The sequence below is a fragment of the Populus euphratica genome, unplaced genomic scaffold (genome assembly GCF_000495115.2).
Source record: "Populus euphratica unplaced genomic scaffold, PopEup_1.0 scaffold114.1, whole genome shotgun sequence".
Lineage (NCBI taxonomy): Eukaryota > Viridiplantae > Streptophyta > Magnoliopsida > Malpighiales > Salicaceae > Populus > Populus euphratica.
In genome coordinates, this window is record NW_011499905.1 from 961581 (window position 1) to 983693 (window position 22113).

At 29.1% G+C, this 22113-nt stretch overlaps 2 protein-coding genes across 8 annotated transcripts in view; one reads left to right on the top strand and one right to left on the bottom strand.

The window, feature by feature from the left end:
• Positions 1-9858: 9858 nt before the first annotated feature.
• GR (glutathione reductase) lies at positions 9859-15060 on the bottom strand. Of its 7 annotated transcripts, none has more exons than XR_843775.1 (12): positions 14592-15060; positions 14250-14475; positions 13512-13790; positions 13248-13424; positions 12898-12951; positions 12670-12818; positions 12100-12163; positions 11523-11693; positions 11290-11427; positions 10844-10919; positions 10623-10686; positions 10183-10431 (listed from the first exon to the last, which is right to left on the bottom strand). XR_843775.1 is itself a non-coding variant. In XM_011037305.1 (11 exons), exons 1-10 carry the CDS (start codon positions 14978-14980, stop codon positions 10878-10880), a joined length of 1689 nt encoding a protein of 562 aa, XP_011035607.1. In that variant the 5' UTR covers positions 14981-15060; the 3' UTR covers positions 9859-10106; positions 10844-10877. The 7 variants fall into 7 exon arrangements, 4 of the variants coding, with proteins under 4 accessions (XP_011035607.1, XP_011035606.1, XP_011035603.1 ...); XR_843773.1 differs by having other exon boundaries at positions 10183-10435; XR_843774.1 differs by having other exon boundaries at positions 10183-10465.
• A 6193-nt stretch (positions 15061-21253) lies between these two features.
• LOC105133348 (ERAD-associated E3 ubiquitin-protein ligase component HRD3A-like) overlaps positions 21254-22113 on the top strand; it is a gene marked incomplete at its 5' end in the record, with an annotated part of 6332 nt that continues 5472 nt past the window's right edge. Inside the window, one exon of the mRNA XM_011037306.1 lies at positions 21254-21328. Coding sequence (XP_011035608.1) covers positions 21254-21328 — 75 coding nt within the window. The remainder of the gene's footprint in view (positions 21329-22113) is intronic.

The following is a 22113-nucleotide window of genomic DNA, read 5'->3' on the forward strand; positions in this document are numbered from 1 at the left end:
ATAAATACTTCAACCCTCATTTCCTTATGTAGTTAGGATAAATAAGCAATCATTGTAAGAAAAACAATTCTAAAATATTAATTTTGGGCTAAAGCAAACCTAAACTAAAACAAAAACAAATTAAAGTATTACTTTAAAAATTTGAAGAGTTAGGCCTAGAAATCGAGAAAAGGAAAGAAAAAAAAGAGTAAAAAATAAAAAGATTATCAGCTTCAAACTAAAGGTCTATTGACCACACGTACCATCTAGGAATAGAAATTATTTAAACGTCACATTGTAAGCCACTATTCAGCAGCTGGAAGATGCCTTACATCAACCAAAAGGCACGAACATCTCCCTCAATTTTGGGGTATATGTTACATACTAGCTATTTTTTAAAAATAATATTTTATATTTATTAAAATATCAAATTACCCCTCTATCAAACTAGTTATATCTAAAAATCAAGTTGAAAATACAATAAAGCTCATGAACACCAACCTAATAGTTTTTTATTTTAAGAGTAATTTAGTTATTTTATTGTGGTATAAAAAAGAAGAGAACAAAAAAGCACATGGATATCATTTTAATATTTTTTGCTTTTAAATGTGACTAAGTAATTTTACTATGTTGATCATATTGAAAAGGCCATATTACCTCTAGCAACAAGTTTGTTGATTTTGTTTGAAAATGACAAAATAGTCATTTTGTGATTCCAATTCATAATGATTCGTATGTTGGTTCATGATGAAAGATTGAACCCTTTTAGTTTTTTTTTAATGTATGTATAGGATTCAAGTGAATGAAAATGAGTTGATTGCGTGTGAGAACCAAAAGCTTCTTAGAAACTTTTAATCATATGTATCTAACATACAATAGCACTCGTGTGTGTGTGTGCACACATACACGTGCATTATAGAAAAAAGAGATGAAAAACACATAAGAGTTCTATAATTCTAGCTAATAATAACACAATCATTAATAGACATGCATATTAAAATGAAAGCTAAAAGAGCTTAGTTATTCACTATGCACATATAGAAAAAAGAGATGAAAAACACATAAGAGTTCTACAATTCTAGCTAATAATGGCACAATTATTAACAGACATACATATTAAAATGAAAGCTAAAAGAGCTTAGTTATTCACCATGCACATACTCCCATCTCATTATAGATTCACATAATGATATGACTATTTTTTTTTTAAGCAAAATGCAAAACTTGGTTTCAGAGATAATACAATCTTTTTTGTGGGATTTGTTTATCATTACCATATTAATCAGAGGCGTATCAATCATCTCATTTTTCTATTTCATAGTAAAATTACTAAATAACCCATAAAAAATTCATTTAACTTGCAATTAAAGTCTTTTTCATAATTTCATTTTAATTTTAAAATTAAAATTACTAAATTATCCTTAAACTAAAATTTTCTTAGATTTGAGTCTATGGGCTTTTTTATCATTTCATCATGGTTTTTTGGTTATTAGCAACTAGACTTGGAGATAATTCAAAATTTTAACAATGTTAAATATTATTAAAAAAAATTATTGACTGATATGTTACATGCAACAACATATGGGAGGCATCTACAATCTTAAGTGACACATGTTGTGACTCATAACAACCGTATATTGCAAAGCATCGTGGCATCAGACGCGTCAAGTGGTGGTGTATTCAATAAGACAGTGAGTGTGCAATATCTCATAGTGGTTCAGAGATAGTTAGATTTTACTCCCTTTCTTTTCTCTCTCCTCTTCTCAATAATCATGTTGGCCCCACCAAAATTAAAAGTAATCTTTTATTTTATTTTTATTTCAATTGTAACCCTCATTCTTTTGATTACTCTTAACTTGTTTTGAATCCTTCTTTATTTTTATTTTTATTTTTATTTTATTTTTTTCAATTACATCCCCTATCATTAGATTTTATTAGATTTTTATTTCAAATTTTATCGTCATTCTTTTTTTGTATATCCTTCTCTTGATTAAATTTATTTTTTAATTTCATTCCTCATCATTTTATTTTATTTTATTTTTATGTCGGATTTAGTTCTTATTTCTTTAATTATTTTTTTCTTTGGTTTCTTTTTAAAAATTGTATTTTTTTTTTAATTTTATCTTTCAAAATTAGATTGGTTGAGGATTGTGCTTCTTGATTTTTCTTGGTGTAATGATCATAATCTCATAACTCGGAGTGTTAACATAGATTAACATCAATCTTTTTTATTTGTTTTGAAATTGTTTTAAAAAAAAATAAATTTCATCCTTCAATTTTAGATTGTTTAGAATTAGGCTTGTGATTTTTTTTATGCGTTGATACCGATCTCATAACCCAGGTCATAGATATGAAATGTTACTCTAAGTTGACATCACTTTTTTTTATCTTTTTTAAACACCAATTTTTTTTTATTCTTCAATATTAGGTTTATTAAATATTAAGCTTCTTTATTTTGACTATTTGCTTTTTATAAGGATGGGTCGGCCTCACAACTCAGGTAATGAATCTGTCATGCTAACTATGATTTTCTTAAGGATTTTTTTTTATTTTTTATTTTTTATTTTTTTTATTCCCTCCTTTATCATTGGGTTATGTTGGAATTCAATTTTTTTTTTTGGCAGGCATTATTTTTTTACATATCATCGCTATCACTTTTCTTTCTCTTTAGATTCAATACATTTGTTATTGTTGTTGTTCTTATCATATAATTACATTAAATCATTTATTGAACCCAATAAAGTCTATAACTCGAGTTCTGAGATTCTTTTTTGCTTTAAAACACACTAGTAATACTTAAACATTGTTTTTTAAAGTTAGAAAAAATTGACTCACCTGCAACAATGCACAAGCCATCTATCTAGTATATAAACAAATCAATGTAATATTATAGTTGTCAAAAATACTAATAGGCGCTGCTAAATTAATTTATAAAGTGGCATGGTGACCCTTCTTATAACTATGAGTTGTTGTAGTACAAAAAAAAAAATCTTTGGTAATTAAATGTTTTTTCACCTCAATTGGATCTCTTTGTGGCTAGATTGATGGTAGATTACTTCTGATTTGTTAAGAAATGGCAAGATTGAAAGATAATGGAACAAAGTTGAAATGGCGTTTTCTTGCAAAGTTTAGTTTAGTCCTTAAATTTTCTAATTTCTACATTTTCAATCCCTTTAGTTTCTTAATATTTAATTATAGTCTAAAACTTCATTTTTCTTATTTTTATCTTTGGTTTCTGCAAGGAGAGGGAGAGAGAGAGTTGCCTCATTCCAACCACAAAAAATATTAATCTTGGTGTCAACAAGTTACTTTCTATAAGAAAATTTCCACTTATCATCCTTGAGATGATTGTATTTAGAGTTAATCTAGAAACCAAACAACTTCTACAAAAATATATAATTTTTTTGTTATTAATAATAAGTTGTTACCAGCAAATTAAGTACCCATTATGGTTTAAAATTAATACTATATAAAGAAATATAAGTAATGGTAATATAATTTTAATTTTTTTACTAATAATTATTGTAATTGTTTGTGAGGAAGTCATAAAAAAAAACTTTATGTAGAAATTAGATTTTTTGTTGGTGTGTTTGGGCTTACCATAAGTCCATAAGCTTTTCTTCAAAATAAACCCCATAGAATAGAAGACCCTCAAATGCTTAAGTCATCAAATGTAAGAAAAGTGTAGTATAAATGAAAAGAAATATAAGAAAAATATTGTATGAAAAGAAAGAGTATATGGGTTATAGTAAGGTTAGCTTTTATGACCTTGAATAACATTGTTGACTTTAGTTGGCTTTTATGGCTTAAAATGACAAGGTTGGTTTTTCTTGCCTATACCTAAAATGGCTTAAGTGGCTTTGGCTACCTTTTTATATCTAGCTCTTATAGTTAGCCTTTCTAATCAAGGCCTTTATGGTTTAGGGCTATAATGCCATGGTTGGCCGTGGTGGCTTTTATAACCTAGAATGTGAGACCATGTTACAAGGCCTGACTTTTAATGGCTATATAAAGTTCTAACCTAGGATCCTTATTTTTGCCTTGTGAATGGGAGTGTTTATATACCCACATCTTGAAATTTCTTCATGGAGAAAAAGAATGTATCGTTAGTGGAGAAATTAGTATGTTATTGAAGGCTAGCTATCACAACTTTAGGCACAAGGGCACGCCAATGAGTCGTTGTTAGGCAGTGGCATCACGCAGGTGCAGAGGCAGCATGCGTGGGCAATGCAGATCTCGGCAGCAAGTATAACGGATGCGTGCGAACAATGGATTCATGCTTTGCACCATGCTAGACTTAGACGATGGACTGCCTAAGACATCTTGAGTTGCACATGAGAGCTGGCAGTTTGGGAAATCAATTTGAGTAGTTTGGTTTATTGGGTGACAGACCAAGGCAGTTACGAGGCAGTTGGTTGTCTTTGAAAGGGGCTGTCTAGAGAGAGTTGATCTGTCAAGGGGTAGTTTTATTTGTAATTTTCATTATATGTATGTGTAGTATGCAGATTAGATTGTGCACAGCACATATACATTATTATTGTGTATCTCTTTGTTGGTGAATTAGTAAAGGTTGGGTTGGTTCCTGTAAATTGCTTGTGTTGTTATTGTGTTGTGTTTAATCATTGGCTTGTGTTCTTAATTGCAGAAATTGGTAAGAGTTGTGGGAAAAACCTTTAGGAGTATGAAACACTTTAAGCAAACACGACTAACTTGGGAGAAAGGTTGAGTCTATTAATGGGACTAAACTACAGCACTAGAATTAAGATTGCAACAAAAATTTTATTCTCGTAACACTAGCTATGGTCATTGTTAGTTATTATGTCATGTCAAAGTTGTTGTGTCATGTGTGTTATTGAAGAAAATGTTAGTGATGGATAGTGTTATTAGTGTAGAAAATGATGTCTACTCTGCATAGAAAAACTTGTGTGTACATAAAAAAATTATATGTATGAAACATTTCTATGTTCGGTTCATGGAAACTAATGAATGCATAAAAAGGTGTATAAAAAAAGATTGGACAAATGAAGTTAGTATCGAGTGTCAAGCTAAAGATTTTTGTTGTCTGGGCTAAAATTCCAACTATTTTAACCTGGCCTAAATGGCTAGAAAATTATTTTTCTAGAAAAACTAATGCCCTATCATTTTTCCCTCAAAGTCTTTTACAAAAAAATATTTAGAAGATTTTGATTAGCAAAAGTAAAGGAGAAAAAACTCACTATATAAATATTACTTTTTATGTTTTGTATGAGAATGTTACCGTGGTTATACCTGCATATGGCTTTTATTAATGTTTTTTTATATAAGATTTATTTATCTAAAATTTTTCAAATATTTTTCAAAAGAAAGAATAGTGTAATTTTATTGCTTGTCAAAAGAGATAGTCTTAAGAAAAATTAATATAAAATTAAGTAAAATAATAGGTGTATATGTTCACGGATTTATATGTAGTCATAAAGACAAGAGATGGATTATTGATCTTTTAGAGATAAGTGATCCAATAACCTAAAGAATGATCCATGATCCTTTTAGAGATAAGTGGTCTGAAAACCTAGAGAAGGATAATTTATCCTTTTTTAAAATAAGTGGTTATGGGTGATAATGTTTGAAACTGTCAAACATTTAGTGGTGAGTGTTCTTGGAGAGGAGAGGAAAAAAAAGAAAGAGGAAGAAAAGAAAAAAACAGAAAGAAGAAAAATAGAGTAGTGTCAACCAACACACAAGCATCAGCTAGCCTCGTCTTCGGTTGCACCACCCTCTTGAACAGACGGATACAAAGGAGAACAAGGGAGTAAACACGAATAGGACATAACACTGGAACACAAAAAACATGAAAAATACACAAAAAGCAAAAAAAAAAAAAACAGAGAGAAGAAAGAAGAGAGAAAGAACAAAAACAGAGGAGAAAAAAGAGCGGAACAGTGCAGAAGTACTAAAGAAAAGAAACAGAGAGAAGGAGAGAACCACGCACAAAGAGAAGAGGTAAGAGACAGACACAAGGAGAAGATAGAACAAAAAGGAAGCCAGACGCAGGGAGTGGCATCATAGATTTTTCCCAGAATCCCAGCGACAAGCTCAGGAAAGACTTCACCTAGTAACGGTTATGAACCACGTAAGCTTCTCACTCCTTGTCCTTCCATTTATAATTGTAAAAACATTATGCATGTGAAATTTAATTACATTATAGCTATAACAAGAGTGCATGAATTATTCATGCACGCTTGCTATTAAAAACTAGTCGGGTCACTAGCTTGGGCTAATGACCCGGCTAGGCCTGCTAGGTCATAAGATATACTATGTCAAAGAATTATTTCAACCCAAAAATTTAAGTTGTTAGGTGAGGTTATAGGATATAATTTATATTATTCTCTAACATACTCCCTCAAGTGAAAACCCTTTATGCTTGAAAGTTGCACAAGCTCACATTACCTTGTACTTAATTTTTATCAGATAAATGAGAATAGTGAGATTCAAACTCGTGACCACGTGGTCATCAAGACCCTAATACCATAAGAATATTTAAAACTGGCACACATTTGATAGTGAGTGTTCTTGTATTTATATATATTTGGTTGTGTAACGTATTATATGAGCATAATTGTGAGTAAGAGAAAATGAAGGAATTAACTATGATTGTGGCTGTGATAATTGATAGACAGAATGTATATATAGAAAGTCCTTAATTAAGGTTGATAATCTTCAACAATGGGGAACTGGAGAATTTAATAGAGATAGATATCTTATCATAAAGAAACATTACTTTATTAAAAGATTCAAAGGATGGAGATAAAATTCTAGAAATAGCTAGAGATACCTAATCTCAAGTAGATCATGGAATGTGAAGACATGTTTCTCTTATTGTTCTGGTTGTCTCTCTTTCTGATAAATTATTAGAGATATCCTCTAGCGATTAATTTTTTTTATATTATTTTTTAGGGTGTATCGTTTCTTAGTGTCGTGCCAAGTGCCAACATGGTAAAATAGACAAAACTTGTTAGGTTTTTTGTATTTGAACCACTTTTTATGGGATATAGGCATTGCATAAAGTTTTTTTCCTTGATGGCGCTAAAAATCTCAATGTGTGTAGTGATGAATGGTGTGGTCATAAGCTTGAAGAATGTTAGGCGATCAAGGTGCAATTAATGTTTCTTTTCGATGCTCTAGTGGAAGAATAATGTGTTGTGGAGATTATGTTCTCTTTAAAAAAAAGGGTTAACCCTACCTAGTCACGTTGGCTTCCTCTGCTTAACTATGGTTCTTCATTACTTGTTTCATGTTAATACGAGTTATGTCATGGATAGTGTATAAGTGTTCCCATAAAAAATAGTTATATGCTCCACTAATTAAGGTCTTAGTGGCAATATTTTAAAGTAGATTCTTCATGTTAAGTGTTTTCTCATCAAGTCCTCGGAGCAATGCTTTAATGATTTTGTCTTATTTGGTAATGGTGAAGAGCTTAGTCATGCTCTTTTTAATTAAAATATTAGTTCTAAAACATGAGATAAACTTTATGCAGAGATCCTGAAGACCAAGGATGAAACCAAGTTCAAGGTTATGATATCACACCTTAGGAGATCCTCAAAAAGGTACTGGAAAATTTTTCCATATAACATTACTTTTTTGTGTCATAAACTCAATAATGCTTCTAACATTTTGCATATGCTTTCTAGGATTTGTAAGCTCATCGTAGTTATCCAAATTAGCATTCGTGGTGACACAATCCTTGAAGAGTTAAGTGTATAATACTTTTTTTACAAAGAGATCTCTATCTAATAGAAATAATATTTATTCTTGAGAGGTCATGCAGTATCTAATCTTGTCTCGTATTTGGATCTTTTTAATTGTGAAGTATACTCTAGATCTTTTTACAAAGCATTGTTGAGCACTTGCACTTGTTGGAAGATTGTTAGAGAGCTAAAAGAGCTAGAGTTCTCATAGCAAAGAGATTAGTTACTTTCTCCTATCCTGAAGTTTCATCAACCAAGAAAAATACTTTTAATTAAAGATGAAAGGGAATGAACTAGCTTTGTTTAACTTCCCATAAACGACACAGTTGATGAAGTCATAAAAAAGCTTTATATAGTAATTGGATTTTTTATAGTTATGTACTAGGTTGGTGTGAATAAACTTGACCGCAAGTGTACAAGCTTTCCTGCAAAACAAGTCTCATGTTGGAACAGATACTCTTTGATATTTAAGTCAACAAGTATAAAAGAAATGTAATATGTAAGAAAAAAAATACAAAAGAAATGCATATACAAAGAGAAAAATTTAATGGTATATAATTACATGACTGACTTTTATGGCCTAAGCCTTTATGGCTAATTTTTATGGTCTAGGTCTTTATTTTTACCTTATAAATGGGTGTGTTTATACACTTAAGTCTTGGAATTTCTTCATAAAGAGGGGAAAGTGTATTATTGATGGAGAAATTAGTGTGTTATCATTAGCTAGTCATAGTAATATGTTATGGTTGTTTTAACATGTTTGTTATTAGTTAAAATATTATTAATATGCAGTGTTATTGGCATACAAAATGATGATTATTCTAAATAGAAAGACTTGTGTGTATATAAAAAATTGCATGCATAAAAAGTTTGTGTGTGCAGCTTTTTTGGAACCCAAGAAAAATCCATAAAAATATGTGTTTTGACAAAATTTAAACAAACAGAATCATTAAAATCCTAGTTATCTAAATGGAAGGCTAGTCTCATTTCAGACTAGCATAACAAATTGAGTTTTATTTTTCAGAAAGATGTTTGCCCCATGTAGTAGAAGGAAGCACCTTTTAAATTTTAAATTTTATTTTTAACTTCAATTTATTATAGAATTTCTTAAATCATAAAAAAAAACAGCTAGTTCGTTCTCCGTATTGTAGAAATTATATGGATCTTAAGGCAACTTTTAATTATTGTCTTAGGACAGAATAAACAACCGTATTTAAGACAAAGAAGAAAATAAAAAATAAAAAACAGAGAAAATTAATGTTCTATAATGATATATAAATCAAAGTAAAATCTATGCATCATGTTTGGTTAATTATTAACAAGACAAAATAAAATATGAATTTTATTTTTAACATGTAAAATTTTATTTTATCTTTAACATGTAAAACTTATATATTTTTAAAAAATTACTTTAGTTTATATTGAGCATTAAAATTAACAATAGTCTAATTATCTTAATTATAAAACATAGATTAATTTAGCAAGTCAACTCAGATCTAAACGGATCTAAGTTTAAAAAATAAAGGATAATTAACTTAACCAAATCAAGCCAAAAACCCAAGTCCATCCACGATCCCTGTGATATAACTGAAGTTAAAAAAATAATTAATTTTTTATTAAAAACTTTTTGATCAGAGCAATGTCATTTTGATCATTTAAAAAAAATAAAAGTTAGAAGTTGATCCTTATAAAATGAACACTAAATGACAAAATATATTACTATAATAATAATTACTTTTATATTTATATAACTTAATTTATATATCTTAATTGAATAATTTTGAAATTAGAATGTTTTATAAAGATATTTAAACAATAAAAAAAAATAATAGTATTATGAGAAAACATATTAAGTAGAAATTTAATCCAAAAATAATAAATACATTTATTTTTATATCTCTGAAGAGATTTATCTTTACTTGTCTAATTCTCTACATCAAACATACTTCAGGCAAACATGTTTGTTTTTTCACTTGTTATCTCCATTTCTCCAAACGCTACCTAAACAGTTTGCGTTATCTTTGCCAAACAGTGTCCCGATTATAATTACTTAGCTCCTCCATGCTAACGAGATCGATAGAAAAGCCCAAAGATTAATTCGATAACTTATTCCATCCAATTAATCAGTAAGATGCAACTTATATTTCAAGTTTGAGGCCACAATTTGGTTGAAGAACCAGCCAGCCAAGCATTTATTAGGTTAATCACTGTGCTTACTCGATATCCCTCCTTGTTTTGCCTTCGTTGATAATTGACTGGCAAGTTCATAATTGATTGGCAAGTTCAGCTTTGTCTGGCTTCAATCCCATTGATCTGCTCCCATGTTAGTACACTTTCTACTTTCTTTTCCTCCACAAGGTACGAGAGTGAAGTAGAGACGGCGGCGAGATGAAAATATACATCCTTAAGTTATCTCAAACAAACAAATACTGTTTCAGTATACAAAGGGAAAAGAAAAACAGGGAAACAGGGAAACAGATATTCCTAACATGCATATTATTGCAATTCCCCACTCATTTCCACATTTGTAAGAGCAAAAATTACAATGCCTTATGATTATTATTATTCCTTTGGAAAGCTCTTTAATGGTTTGCTTATGTTCACCAATGACCCCAACATGAACTTCCACCATTTACGCTTCAAATGATGCCTGTAATCCGATATCAACATCCGAACATTCCTTGGCTACTCTACAAGCAGATATTTTGCCAGCTATTTTCCGGAGTGACTGCCTGCCCAGTTGGTTGAGATATTCAGTAATGCTGAAGGGAATAATATGTTAATTATTGTTGTGGGAAAAGCTCGAGGAACTTTTACCTTGTGATGATACACAAGAATATCCTACTGGCTACTGATTAATTTTTATTAAAATTTTAACGAAGACCAGATTTAAGAGATGACTCCCAAAGCACCACATACCAGTTTCGTCTTCACTTGCATCTACTAACTACCGAGTAACCCTACATTAGACTCCAAAAAATGCCTGCTCATAACAAAATAATCTAGTGACATATGGTCCTTGTTGAAACAGCCAAATGCAGCAAACGAGAGTAGCATTCTATATTTTCTTCATGAAGAAAACAAGTAAAATAACCGAAAACTATACTTTGTCTACAGAAGTCATGAGAAAGCATTCAAACCTTGAAAGGGCTATCATGACGAAGTAAACCCACGCTAAACCCCTGCTGCTGCTTTAACATCATGACCTGCCTTCCCCTGATGGTGTACACGGCCAATTAACAACAATTAAATACAAAAACAAGATATTACAAATCACATAAATCAAAGTTAAACTGAAGAGTAGATCATCAGAGGCATAAAATAATCAGATACTAGTGAATACAGGCTCAGCTCTTCATGAAAGAACTCGATTACTGGTTTATGCCAGAGATGTTACAAACATAACTGGTTTATACCAGTTTAAAGTGAAACTGGTTTTACAGAAAGTGTGCAGCTACAAAAATTTGACCAAGAACTGTAAAATGTGTTCTGGACACAGCATTGTTAATTTATTAGGCTGTTTCAAATATTGTTACCAAGATTGAAAGCATATTACTGATATAAAAGGTGTTTGCTTTCAACAAACCTCAGCTGCAGGATGCTCTCGAATCTTTCTACTAGGAGTCCTCATTGTAACAAATTCCTCAGCTGCTGTTGGGTGAATACCCACTGTGGAATCAAAGTCTGCCTTGGTCAAGCCAGCTTTGATTGCAACTGCAAATCCCTGCAAGTTCAAGGATTCGAGAACCATAGGAGTTATGGAACTTGTAAATCAACTTCACTAAAAACAGAACCACTAGTTAGAGCCAAGAAAAACACCTGCACGATTTCAGGTGAATCTTCTCCACACATGTTCAACCCAAGAACTTTGTTTGTCTTAGCACAGACTATTAGTTTCATGAAGACCCGATCTGGAAGCCCTGAGAGAGTAGCCTTCAAAGGCCTGAAATTAGCTGTGAAGACATCAATATCACCATACTCTTTTTTAGCCTGCAAGAATTCTTTCAAGAAATCAATCTTAGCTATTACAAGTGAAGTAGGAAAAATTATTAAGAAAGGAAGTACCATGTATTTCAGCCATTTGCACTTCAATTACAGAAATCCACAGTTTTGCACTCAAGATCAATCACAAAAATACCACTAGCAGCAGCAAGAGGTTTAATATCATTAGTTGGGTGAAGAGGTGGCAAGCCTGTTAAACATCTAAACCATTGTTTCATTGAACCTCTTTGTGCCACCCAGACCCAAAACTAATGGAACAAAGGCTCTTGATAAATGCTAACAAACTAACCACTTGAAACTTGAGTGCAAAAACCATAGCACCTGTCATTGAGGTGCAAATAGCTGAAACCACAAGACTCCTTTTTACACTTCTACCCAATAAAACAACCATCACCTGTTCTTCCGTAAGACCAACTTGTCCAATTGGAGGCTGAGAAAACACAGCAGATGGAACAGCTCTATTTAAAAAAAAAAAAAAAAAAAAAAAAAAAGAGGAAGTCATGAGCTTGTCCTCGTAGCTATAAAGTATCTAAGTAACTTCACTATATCCTAAACCTGCCTGGGCAAGGAGGGAGTCAGCCACATTTTTCCACCTGTGACATACACAGAATGTGCATGCGTAGATTTCTCAAGTATAAAGCAACTGTTGCCATGTTAATAGCTTGGAAGGTTTAACTTTTAGTCCACTCAAAATGTTACCACAAGTACCAGTGAAAATAAACTTATAAAGATGATCATTTCTCAAATAATATTGTATTCAGAATTGCAAAACCATCAATTGGTGAATGCATACATTTTTCAAGCATAAGCAATTGTTTCCATGTTAATAACTTGGAAGTTTAACATTTAATCCAGCCAAAAACTTATCACAAGCACCAGTGAGTATAAGCTTATAGAACTGATCATTTATCAAATCAGATTGTACCCAAAAGTAGAAAACCAACAATTGCACTACTGGTGGTACCTATAATCAGGTTTTGTTGGCTCATTCTGAAAGAGAGTTTTTGCCAATGCCCCACCTTCCATCAAAGCAACAGGAGTCAAATTTATCCTATCTGTAACATCTCCCACTGCCCAAATGGAAGGAACTGAGGTGCACGAGTATTCATCAACCTGGAGAAAATGAGAAATTATTGAAGGAAAAATGAAACAAAATCGAGCAAAAAAAGGTCTGAAGCATTCAGTGTACCACCTCAATTGCTCCATTGTTGGTCATTTTTACCCCCACACTCTCCAGTCCCAAGTTCTGCAATCACAACAAGTGGGCATTACATCTATCCATCCCTTCAATGTCAAACACAGAAATAAAGTTGTTTGAGGATGAATCATCAAGTGCCTTTACTCAAAGGAGAGTTATATTTTTCATGATCAAAGACACCCTAAGAATTCTTCACAGATGGAGTGGTTTGAAGTTTGAAGTTTGATTTTTTCTGTCAGAGTGGATGTATAGTTGGAGTCGCATCAATGCCAATTTTTAACTAGTAGCCTTGAGACAACTAAAATTGGCTAGAGGGAAGCAACCACAGAAATGAAATTTCAAACCTTTGTATTAGGCCGACGTCCAGTGGCAAACATGACATGTGAGAAGCCTTCAACTGTTCCTTTGTTGGTCTTCAGTGACAATGAACCATCAGCTGACTTAAAAATAGCCTGAGGTGACTCCTCTGTATGGAACTCAATTCCTCTTAGAGACATCTGTTCTGCAACAAAATCTCTGATCTACAGGAACATACAAAGACTGATTAATTGTGAGGCAAATGCAAGCATGTATCCAGTAAGCAACTAGAATTACTAACAATTCATCACCTCTTCATCAAATCCCCTTAATACTTTTTTCTGTCTTATAAATACATGAACATCGCTCTTCAAGCCATTGAAAATTCCAGCAAATTCTAACGCAATATACCCTCCACCAACTATGGCGATTTTCTCTGGCTTAGATGGCAAATCAAGTGCAGCGTCAGAATCAATCGCGTATTCACTCCCAGGAATGTCAGGAATGAACGGGCGTCCTCCAACAGAAATAAGTATGTGCCGTGCAGAATAGAGCTTTCCATCAACATCAACTGTGTGTGGATCGACAATCTACAAACATTAACTCAACAATTGAAAAAAACATTAATAGCCTGTTTGGAACCAATTCTACACTAAAATTGATTTCAACTATTTGAGTAGATTGAATTTATTTGATTTGCTAATTGAATTCTTTGGTTTGGAATAAGCTTTAAAATTGTGAAATTCATTGGACTTGAATTAGTGAAAATACATCATTTACCCAACTTGCCCTCGTCCCTAAGAAACCTATTCAAGCATATGTGAAGGGGGTATTTGTGGAATTAATTTAAATGGGTCAATTATGAAGCAAATCCACAAAAATCTGTAATTTTAATTGGTTGTAGAATTCGTTTATGTTGCTTAGAGCTTTCCAACACTAGAATTGGATAAAAGGTGTCGAAATGATTTCATTTCTACTCAAATCTTATTTCCAAACAGCATGAAAAGCACAACTACACAAACTTGTACGGATTCAAAGCATTAGTTTACCTTCCCGCGGCCTTCAATTAAAGTGACACCAGCGTTATTGAGAATGTTTCTATAAATACTGGTCAGGCGCTGCAACTCAGCATTTTTGTTAGCCATCAAAGTATTCCAATCATGAAGTGGTTCGTTGTCATACTTCCATCCAAAACCCCGACTCTCATCAAATTCATGAGCATATTTCGACGCATAAACAAGCAGTTTCTTCGGTACACATCCACGAAGCACACACCTACATTATATATATATCAAAAATTAAAAAATATAACATAATTCGACTGAATTGTTATTTTCTTCTGTTCAATTAAAGCTGGCAAATCAAGTTCTCAACCACGTGTCCCTACTTACGTGCCGCCTACGCCTCCGGTTGTCTCCGAAGAGATAGTTGAGAACGGAAGCTCACACACGGCAACAGAAGCGCCGAAATTGGCTGCGAAGCGAGAAGCGCGGACGCCTCCACTGCCAGCACCGATAGTGAAGAGGTCGAAGTCATAGTGGCGGGAAGGTTCAGCGCCGTTCTCGGCCTCCGCACGAGTAGTGAGATGGCGGCGGTGGTGGTGAGAGAGAGGGCGGCGGGAGGAGAGGGAAGTGGTGGTGGTCGTTAGGGTTTTGGGGAGAGGGAGGAAGGAGGAGGAGGGGGAGAGAGGAAAGGAAAGGGGGAGTTTTCTGTAGAGGGATTGGAGAGATGGGGAGGTGAGTTTTGGTGTTGTTAGAGAAGAGGCTGCCGCTGCTGCCATTTGGATGTTAGCGTTTTCCTTGCTGCTTTTTTATTTTATTTTTTTTCCGGGTTATGTGGTGTTGAGGTGGAGAAGCAGAAAAGGTCTAATACATATATACCTTCATGAGGTGAGGAGCAGTCAACATTTTTGCTTTTGTTTCTGCGATTATTCTATAACAAGAATATATATAAAAACAACAACAGTAAAATTATTTTTTCAATAATAAATTTTATTATTATAATTTTTTTACAGTATAGTTGTAATTGCTTATCAAATATTTTTTTATTAAAATATATATTATTAATATTTTTTATTTTTAAAAAATTATTTTTGATATTAATACATTAAAATAATTTAATAACATTAAAAACATATTAATTTAAAATAAAAAAATAAAAACATTTAAAATATTTTTAAAATATAAAAACAAACATCACAACAAAAACAAATATACACTAAGTTTTATCTCTTAAGAATTTGTTAAAATACTTGTAAAGAGAAATTTAATTAATAAAGCAACATGAGAGAAAATTGTTTAATTTTTTTAATTTACCAATCTAAGTTTAAAAGAAGAACTATTAATTACCAAGCACTAATTTTATAAATATCTCTTCCAATTTATATGCACCGTAAAATAATAACACAATATAATATAATATTTAAAGTACAATCAAGATGTGTGCTTTGATCAAGAAACACTATAATATTTTGCAAGGCATGCATCCTTATCTACATGTATATATAAAACCGGGTCGGGTCTGGTATATTAACATGTGATCCGGTTATCCGGGTTTATGGTTAAAATTTAGGTTTTCAATTCAAGTGATTTATCGGGTCAACTTAAAATTTAGATAACCTGAAATAATCAAGATGAATTTATTTTGAATTTTATACCAAAAAAATATAAAAACAACCTTTTATTTATTATTTTAATGATAGAAGGAAGAGGATGAATGATGGCAGTTTTTTATTTAGTTTTTTAATGATATTTATTATTTATAAAATTATTTAAATAGAAGGTAAATACTCGAATACAATTAAGTTTATTTCGCCTTGTTTTACATATTATTATTGTTGGGAGGCCTTTAGAAATTTATATGCATATAAAATAACTAATAATAAACTTTAACTATAATGTACCGTTATCATTTATTGAATAGTTTGATGAATTCAAATAATATGTTGATATATTTACCCATCTAAACATGGATATTCAATATAATTATTTATTTATTAAATTTATTTAAACAATAAAATAAAACTTCTCAATGTTTATGCAATTTAAATTCTCAATTATTCTCAATTTTTGAAGATAGTAATATAAATTAAATCATTATTTATTATGTCAATCGATAAATTTAAATGCCTAATAGAAATTTGTTCAAAATATACTTGTATATTTATTTAATATAATTAAATATTTATATAAGAATTTTAGCCATCATCTCATAAAATACAATGAAAACTCTTGATACATGTTCAAATTAAATTTTTAATTACTTCTAATTTTTTTAAAAAACCTAATATTGTTGTTGAAATATGTTGTATTATATTAGACTAATAACCAAGGGCATTTAATTTATCATAACAAGAACATACAAAATATAAAGGATTATTCAAGGTAAGCCTATAGGACATATAATTTTAAATCTATAAATATCCAAAATAAAATTCAAGATAAATATGATTTCAACCTTGAATATAATAAGAAGAGTACTAGAATATATACTAAGCATGTATTCAAACTTACAATGTATATAAAATCAAAGTAACTAGCATATATACTACTAGTAAAAATAGCAATGTTCAAATTAAAAAAAAAACAAAACAAAAACATACTTATTGAAGCACTTTAAAGAAAAGAAACTTTTATTGTTGTTGTCAATAATGAATTATTTATTTTTCATACTTTATCGCTATTTACTTGTATAATTAATATATTTGCAATATATCTCTTAGTATTTCAACATAATCACCTTAGTTTATATCCACTTCTAAACAAAATCTTTGAATTAAAATAAAAAAATCAAATATCTCTCAACAAAGTATTAACCTAAGTTCTAGATTTAGGAGCAAAAATTAAAGCATTAAAGAGAATGAAAATATTAAACAGGAGACGAGAAATAGTGACAAAGTTTTAAAAAAAAAGAAGTTATAAATTCTTTTTTCATCTTATTTTTATAGCAAATTTAGAAAACTAAAAGGTTGAAGAATTAATTCTCATTATTATCAATTTTTTATTAGCCATCATAAAAAAAAAATTAAATCTAAAAAAATAAAGAATTATTTAAGTAGGAAAACCAAGAGTTCTTTGAGATTAATTTCTCAATCACTTGTAATTTATTTAAATCATATTAACTAAACAAATTTTTAAACAACTTAAAGAGACTTTGATTTCATTCATTAGTTAATATTGATCGAGATGAATTAGAGAATATATGAAACAAAATTCAACTATTATATTATCCTAGATTTTTAAGTAATTTAAGGGGGTTTGATAATTATTAATCTAACATAAAGATAATTTCCTTACTTTTTTCTAGTTTTACTTCTTAAAAAAAATCAAAATGTCATTAAATGAAATTTTGCAATACAAACTTTCAATTCATTTAAACAAAAATAAAAAAAAATATATTATAAAAAATTATAAGTAAATTTAAAAGATGTAAGGAATTTACTATGCAAAATGCATTATGAATTCCTTCACAAGACATTATGAACGAACTTTTCACAAAGTTTTTTTCTCTCTCTCTTTCTTTTTAGCCCTTATTGGATTGAATTATGAACCAATTTGTTGTAAAATGGTGGGATTGAAAGTTGAGGGATGAAAATGAAAAACAAAAAAGGAGTGGGTGGCTTTGACAAAGTTTGGGTGAAATATTTATTGTAGTCCCTAAACTTTCTAAATTATAAATATTAGGTCCCTTTAATTTTCAAAATTTAAAGGCAAAATAAATGTTGTTCCAAACTTTGTTTTTCTTATTTTTTGGTCATTGATTTGAAAGATGTGAGAGAAAATCACTAGAATTTGGCATTAAGAGAGAAGATTTTTGTTAGCACTGATTTCACCCATAAAACAGTCGATATTGATATCAAATTATTTTATTTAATAAGAGGAGTTCATATTAGATTTTGTTTTAGCTTTAAAATTTTTAGAAAAACATATATGTTAGCGGTCGACATTTGTTTAAAATTATTCTATTTGATGATAAGAGTTTATATTAGATGTTTTTTTAGCTTGAAATTGCCTAGAAAAACATATATGTTAGTAAGATTTTTGGTTTTGGGTTAATTTCAGGTTTTGAAATTGCTTTTTGAATTTTTTAAGGTTATAAATAAGTTTATCAAGTTTTCTATAATATTTTTTTCTAGATGTTTTGGACAAAATAAATTTTAGATTGAAAATACTTCTACACTTATGTCATTTTTGTGCCAAATTAGAAGGATATAAAGTGTTATAAAGTTATTAAGTTTAGAATGTAAACTATATGTTTTTAAAATATAGAGGCAAAGTGAAAAATCAACCACCTACGAAAGGTTAGATGTAATATTTTCAAATTGAAAACAAAATTACTAAAAATAACATTAAAAATATATAATAGTATTTAAGAATCATGTTTAGATTAAATAGTAAGTGAATCTAATAAAACATTTTGGCGTGTCAAAACAAAAAATTAAAGGAAAAAAAAATAGCAAACACCTAGGCACAACACTTAGTTTATATAACAACATGACACGAGTATTACCATATTATTGTGGAAAACTTTTTGAAATTTATATTTTACTTAATCATGCAATAATAAAAAATAGCATTCATATAAACAATAATAAACAATAATGAAGAAAATTATGAAGAATATATATATATATATATATATTATATATATAATCAAAATTGAGTTTTTCCAATTTATGTAGTTTTTATTTTGATAATAAAATATTTTTCCTTTTAGCAACATATTTTATTGAATAAAAGTAATAACAATAAAAAACATATATTCATGAAAACTATAATTGTTTGAACTAATATATATATATATATATAAACAATAAATAAAATAGATATTTTATTACCACTCAATATTGACGAGCAAATTGTTTTTACAATTTTATATATTAGAATAATACATAATTATTCATGAAGTAATTGATGATATTATCATTAAAAAATCCTTAATCTTTTAAAAATAATGGCAGGATTGATTGCTTTTTTAAAAAAACAATGATATAATTGAAAAATCACTTAAATATTATTTTAAATAATAAATTGATATAAAAATATATTTTTAGTAAAATCATTAAAAAATAAATAAATAATATAGGAATCTCCAAAAATATCATCTTTAAGCTATAAAACAATCGAGGCGTATGGACATATAAAGCCATATCCACATGTTTTTTTCTAAGAGCAAATGACATATTATCTACCTTTATATATATATATATATATATATTAAATAATGCATCATTTGTCTAGGAAGACGACATATTGTCTCTTAGATCACTTTTAAACCACTTTCAATGACTAAAAAGTCAACCCAATTAATACGAGAGATTTTGCTTTAATATATAGTTTTATATTATTAAGTATAATATTCATTCCAATCATTGGATTAAACTATAATTTTTTTAAGTAATTTTAGAGGTCTTGTTTTATATAAAATTAAAATTTCACTATAACCAGATGTTATAAAAGTCTTCTAATAATTCCCAGAAGTTAATACTGGATATTGCTATATTTTTTCTAGTTGCTTTAAGATTTTTTTATATTTAGTTTAATTTTTTTATTTTCTCAAATTTATTTAGGACTTTTTCCTAGATTTTTTAAGAATTTATTACTTTTTCTTTATTTGTGCATTTCATTCTTGATTTTTGAAAGTTTTAAAATTTATTTAAGGGGTTGTAAACCTCTTAAAGAAAAAGACTACTTGAAGAGAAAATATATAATAATAAAGTTTAGAATTAGAGTTTTTGTATGATCTCTATTTAATATAATTACGTGTTCTTCTACTTAGTGTCTTTTCTTTATTGTCTATGTTTTGATATTAGAATATATTGATCTTAAGTTATTACTTGTGTGATGCATTTCCAGGTTCATTTGTTTATTGTATACTATTAAATAAGCATGGTTGGAATAAGTAATAGGGCATAAAATGTTTAGTTTATAGAGGATAAAAAAATTCCTCCTTGGAAGAGAAATATTCAAGAGATGGTGATAAAAAATATGTAAAAACAAATTACAAAATTAACTCAACAACACAATAAACATTTGAGGCAATTAGAAGAATTATATTGTCAATTAACAGAGATGAAGAAGAGAATATTAGAGAATCATAAGAGGAGTGATCATCAATCAATGACCAGTTTTGAGAACATATTTCAAAAAAGTTTCTTGATCGAGATAAGTCTTCGTTGAGATTTTAATGGTTTGTTTGTATTGAGATAATTGTTGATTGATATTACCCCTACCAATTTATGTTTTTTTTTTAAATTTTGATGATGATATTGTTGATGATTACATAAAAATAATCACAGTAGTAATAATAGTGATGATATCATTAATGGTGTTTTTATTGATAAGTTAAAAGTTAAATGCAAAAAATAAAAATAAAAAGAAATATGCTTAATTAAAAAAAATTATTGATTTAAATCATGTCGATTCTTATGATTACAAGTTTAATGTTATCACAAAATAGATATATTTGAGATTTATATAGATACAACATATATTCATGAAGTAGGTTTAAGGTTTGGAACTTATTACTTTAAAAGTTATTGAAAAAGAAATAATCTTTTGATTGTTGTTTCTTGTATAAATGTTAAGATAAAAAGACTTAAGTTGATGTTTGAAATTATTATATACCTGAAAAGAAGAAAAAAAAAGGATATAAGAGTTTTGACTAGACATCCATGAGATTAAAACAACAACTAGTTGAATCCAAAAAAAAGTTCTTTTCAACATGATGAGACTAATGCATAAGATTTTTTTTCTAATATATAATTTTATATCATAAATTTTGATCCAATGGGGTTTAACTATAAATTTTTAAAGAGATTTTAGAGGATTTATTTCATATAGAGTTAAAATTTTACAATAATTATGTATCATAAAGGTTTTAGAAATTACTATTCAAGATTTGCTATATTTTCCTAGTTGATTTAAAATTATTTTTGCTATTTAGTTTGAAATTATTTTATTATTTTTTTAAATTTATTTAGAACCTTTTTTTCCTAGTTTGTTTAAAAATTTAATACTTTTCTTATAATTTTAGGTTTTCTTATTAATTATATAAGTTTAATTTCGCGGCGGAGGGAGGCAATTTGCAGTCTAAACTGGCTATTGCCTATACTTATTACCGGCAGCACGTGAGTTGTTTTAATATTTTTTTATTTGATGTACTGTTTAATTGTTGTTTTGATAATTTTTTGATGTTATTTTTTTGGTTTCCAGATGTATGAAAAGGCAGTTAAATTATATGCGGAATTAGCAGAAGTATAATTTTAGGTTTTCTTATTAATTATATAAGTTTTTAAGTTTATTTAAAGGGTTATAACCTTTTTAGATAAGTAGGCTATTTAGAAAAATAAATTTAATAATAAAATTTTAAAATAATTTTTTCATTTTTCTTCGTTAGAGTTATATATTTTTGTATTTGCTATTTTTCCTATGCTACTTCCATTTATGTTATCATTGAAATACTAAAAATATAATTTTCAACTTTTTGTTTTGAGGAAAATACCATTTTAACTTCAACTTCTGTTTTTTTATCCCAACAAATTATAAGGCTTAAAAATATTTTGAGAATAATTTTTTTTATAAGTATTTAGCACCAAGGACCAATAAAAGAGACATTGATTTCCCTCTTTATTTATTTTATTTTCTATGTAATGTAATTATTTTAAAAAAATAAAATACATATAATAAAATATTATTTATTATGTACATTAGTAAATGATTAAAAACATATTAGGTAAATTCTTTAATTACGTGGCTACAAATTTTTTTTTATCTTTTCACAACTCAATCAAATACTCCATGATTATGATAATTACAATAATAAAAAAAACATCTTCAGAAATCAAGTTAAATTTCAATAGATAAAAAAAACCCTGTTTCCCTTTGGAGGAAATGCTAATGGGGCACGAAAGCG

Excerpts from the sequence above, each read along its gene's own strand:
- GR (XM_011037305.1), bottom strand. The coding sequence starts at position 14,980 with ATGGCAGCAGCGGCAGCCTCTTCTCTAACAACACCAAAACTCACCTCC. Across the intron at positions 12,819-12,897 it reads CCAACAATGGAGCAATTGAG|GTTGATGAATACTCGTGCAC; the intron begins GTGGTACACTGA and ends CATTTTCTCCAG. Across the intron at positions 11,694-12,099 it reads TTGGTCTTACGGAAGAACAG|GCTAAAAAAGAGTATGGTGA; the intron begins GTGATGGTTGTT and ends GAATTCTTGCAG.